At 30.9% G+C, this 4,343-nt stretch overlaps 1 protein-coding gene across 1 annotated transcript; it reads left to right on the top strand.

Annotated features, from left to right (window-relative positions):
- The first annotated feature begins 648 nt into the window (after positions 1–648).
- LOC133805708 (BTB/POZ and MATH domain-containing protein 6-like) lies at positions 649–2,858 on the top strand. Its single transcript, XM_062243871.1, has 6 exons — positions 649–1,227; positions 1,308–1,419; positions 1,512–1,681; positions 1,792–2,071; positions 2,172–2,347; positions 2,534–2,858. The coding sequence occupies exons 1-6, from the start codon at positions 924–926 to the stop codon at positions 2,680–2,682; spliced, it is 1,191 nt and encodes a 396-aa protein (XP_062099855.1). The 5' UTR covers positions 649–923; the 3' UTR covers positions 2,683–2,858.
- Positions 2,859–4,343: the final 1,485 nt, after the last annotated feature.

Consider the following 4,343-nt stretch of genomic DNA (forward strand, 5'->3'; position numbering starts at 1 on the left):
TTTTCATTTTTTTTATAATATATTAACTTCTTAATAGTTTAAATTTGTTAATTAGTTTTTATTTATTTCAAATAACATATATTACATATTTGAAAATAAATAAATTAAAATTAAAAATCCAGGGGCATGTTAATTATATTAATTTTTTTTTACCAAAATTAGGTTCAGGGTATTATTTTGTTTTATTTTGCAAAATATATAATATAAATTATCATTTAACAAAACAGAAAGTCTAGTAATTTTTACACAAGACAAGATCCAAAAGAAAATGTTAAAATTGTGTATTAAAATCTTAAAATTTTGTTTAAAAAATGAACTAATAATTCTTGAAGTTAAAAAACAATAATAAGTGTTAGAATAAGTGGCCACCATGAGATTGGCAACCGGCGGTGAAGGGTTTGAACATAGCCCTTAGTAAATATTTTTGTATATTAATATTATAATACATCTTGGTAGAGGTTTGAGACTCTTTTCTTATTAATATTATAATACATCTTGGTAGAGGTTTGAGACTCTTTTCTCCAAAGATTTTCTCTAGTGGGTTGTGACAAGTTGAGGGCGATTTATTTATGACATGTTCTATGTTAATTTTTATTCCATCTTTGATTGTAGCATATATTGAACTAAAAAAAAAAATCCTTGAGCCAATTATGCTAAAATAAAAATGTTATTAATTTCTACCAACACAAAAATAGTATAGCTAGAGTGAAAAAAGAGAAGGTACTATGTTCCAATTCCCACTCTCCAATGTCAAAAGAAAAAGAAAAAGAAAAAGGCAATCGTGATTATAATAATAAGATCCATTCAAAACGATAAAGGAATACTCAATCATGAGAGCCGCTGATGCACCTTTCCAAAGTCCAACTTCCTTTCACTACTTCCTCCTTAGCTACAGTGCTGCTATACTATCACAGTGATTGCTCATGGCATCTTCGCCATCGTCGTTGAATGCCCAAAATTCCAACAAAAATACAGAGAGTGGGGCTTCTTCATCACCATCACTACCTCCTCTTCCCCCTAACATACTCCTATCTCCAGAAGATCATTTTCAAGATGACGACTCCGGCTTTCAAACAGCTCCTTCTTCTCCTCCGCCAGAACCAGCTTCGCCTCCTCCCAATAGCACTACTTTTCCGGCTGATGTAAGTGAAAGTTTGTTTCAAATCTCTTCTCCTCCTCCGCCCCAGACTATCACACCCTCTGCCCCTCTTCCTGCCGCACTACATGGTACTGTACATCTCTTTTCTTTTCACACATCTCTGAAGGCAAAGACAAAGATTTCTCATTTGTGTTTTGTTAAATTACAGAAAGAGATGCTCTGCCGAGCCACCATTTGCTAAAAATTAAGTCCTTTTCCACACTTTCGAAATCGCCCATAGAGAAATTCATTAATGATTTTGAAGCAGGGGGCTACAAATGGTTTGTTCATTGATTTAGTAAACTACTCTAATTTTGATCTGCTAAGCTAGTTAAGATCATTATTACCTGCTGAAATTTATTACAATGTATAGGAACTTTTCTATATACCCAACTGGGGACAAGAGCAAAGATGGGGAAAACTATTTATCTGTTTACTTGGAAATAGTGGAAACAAGTACTCTTCCTGCTGGTTGGGAAGTCAATGCTCTCTTTAATTTCTTCATATTCGATCATATTCGTGATAAATATGTTGGTCCCCAAGGTAGCTTCATCATATACTTTGGTTTGAATATTTGAACTATAATAACATGTTATAAAGACCAAGTAATTTACTTGACCAAGTCTTTGTTCTTAACCTTGTGAGACATGCAGATGCGACAGTAAAGCGATTCCATTTTATGAAGACACAATGGGGTGTCGTCAAGTTTATTGATCTTGAAACATTTAAGAATCCATGCAATGGTTACCTTGTTAATGACACATGTGGTTTTGGTGTTGAGGTTTTTGTGGTTAAAACTACATCGAAAGCGCAGTGTTTTAGTTTGATTAACAATCCTGTGACTTACCGGCCCGGCTCGATTTTTTCTAATGTCACACAAACAACAGCCAAACGTTATGTAACTGCGTTCTCTGTTTTTGGAGACTACAAATGGTATGTCTACATACGAATGATAATGCAAGAGTAGCACTAGTTAGATTAACATGTCACGATTTGAGTTGTTAATTTTGGCTCTCTATCTCTTCTCTCTCAGGAGGATTATTTTCTATCCTAAAGGATACCAAGAAGAAGGCAATAAGATCAACAATATCATATCAATATATCTTGATGTGGATGCTTCAACTCTTTCTGCTGACTCAAAACTACTTGTGCATTACACTATAGGAATGGAAAACCAAAAGAAAAATGGCAAACATTTTGAACGAAGCGGTGAGATTATAATATTAATTCAATGTTTTCCCACCTTTTTTTTTTTTGTATGCTGAAGATTGTATTATATGCACTTTCTTAGGCGTTAAATTTGTACTTTTCTGAGTTGTTGCCGTAGTTTTTTTTGTCGTTGTAGTTGTAGAGTGTAGTGTAATTTTTTCAGTTACATGATTTGATTTTTTTCAGATACCAACACAATTGGTTCCATTGCTCGGGGTTTTCGTGAGTTCATGTCCGAGACTAATTTCAAAGACCCAGAAAATGGTTTTGTGGTGGATGACAAATGCAGTATAAGTGTTGAGATTGAAGTTCTTGGTATAGTTACACTAGAATAATCAACGCAGCTTTTTCGATTTTACATTATTCTTTTGGATGATAATCAAAAGATTACTTTTACTAAGGCTATATGTATTTCAAGAATAATTACTCCAGGTTTTGTAAAAAATAAATAAATTCTAATTGATGTTTTTTATATTGGACTCAAATAAAAAATAATAAATTTAGATTTTGTCTAATTTACCATCACTTTATAAAATTTAGATTTTTCTTATAAATTTATTCTTTTTTTAAAAAAAAAAGTCTATTATAAAATTTTAGAAAATTTATTTTTAACATAAATTTTCCCTTAGTCAAAGATAAATTTGAGTTTCTATGCCTATAAACAGCTTTCCTTTATTAAATATACCTGTATACAAAATTATTTGAAAAATATGCTCCAAAGTTCAATTTCGACAAAATTACCCTTGCCATTCTCATTTCTCTTTTCCTCTACCCTGGACAATTCCCTCCCAATCAAAATTTTCATGTAAAAACATCAATATTGAAACGCCCATTCACCTTGTCTTAATAATTCAATTTTTTAAATATATTTAATGATTCAAAATCTAAAACCTAAACCCACCAAAATCTTTATTCAAGACACTAATTTATATGTTTGAACACTTTTGATGCAAAATCAAAAATATTATTAAAACTTGATTTTGGAGACAATCAATGCAGAATGGATGTCATTTTGATTGTGTAATAAAAACTTAATTTTGGAAGACAATTTCGATGCAAAAACAATACAAAATCAATGGTGCAAACAAATTTTGATTTTAAAGACAAAATCAATGAAAAGCTGCTATTATTTCGATGGTGCCATCACAATGTGGAAGTCAATTTTAATACAAAATTGATAGTCCAAGAAAAATTTGGTTTTGGAAGACAATTTTAATTATAAAAAACAAAAAAAAGTCGATGGTGCAAGCAAAATCTGACTAATAAATATAGGTTCAAAAAATCATAGGGTAATAAAATTCAAACATTACAAAAAGACTAAAAAAATCGAACAAAAAATCTTCGGGGGGTTTGAAAGTACATCAAACAACATATTTAGGGCCTAAAATTGGACTACGATATCTAAATGAACTTCAATTTCATAACCTGTGGGTCCCATATTTCAAAGAGAATAAAAAATTATGGCTCAATTAAGTTGGCTTGCGCGTGAATGCCTACCAAAACAATCCAAAGAATCAAGTTTTGCTTGCACCATCAAATTGGTATAGATTTTGTATCATACTGCCATTGAAATTGCCTTCAAAATCAAGCATTAATGGAACCATCAAAATTATTATCTTAAAAATTATCTCTAAAATCAAGTTTTACTTGCACTATCGATTTTATATCGAAATTGTCTTCAAAATCATATTTTAATGGCTCCATGTCTCTAAAATCAAGTTTTAATGGCACTATTAATTCTATATTGAAACTGGGTTCAAAATTCTGCGTATTTCAAATTTCCAAATTCGAAAGAAAAAGAGCGAACATAACTAAGAAAAATCAAAAACAAATTTGTTCGAAACATATAAATTAGTGTCTTAAGTAATAATTTTCTTAAATTTAAGTTTTGAATTTTAAATCACTAAAAACATTAAAAAAAAAAATGGAATAATTAATAGCATATGAGTGTCGTTGCCATAGATGGCTTGAGTTTGTTGGGGTACTTTTGTGAGGA

Source organism: Humulus lupulus, chromosome 1, assembly GCF_963169125.1.
Source record: "Humulus lupulus chromosome 1, drHumLupu1.1, whole genome shotgun sequence".
NCBI lineage: Eukaryota > Viridiplantae > Streptophyta > Magnoliopsida > Rosales > Cannabaceae > Humulus > Humulus lupulus.

Bases quoted from the DNA above. Each gene is read 5' to 3' on its own strand.
- LOC133805708 (XM_062243871.1), top strand. From the start codon at position 924: ATGGCATCTTCGCCATCGTCGTTGAATGCCCAAAATTCCAACAAAAAT. The intron at 1,420-1,511 runs GTTTGTTCATTG...TACAATGTATAG, and splicing joins GAAGCAGGGGGCTACAAATG to GAACTTTTCTATATACCCAA. The intron at 2,072-2,171 runs GTATGTCTACAT...CTTCTCTCTCAG, and splicing joins GTTTTTGGAGACTACAAATG to GAGGATTATTTTCTATCCTA.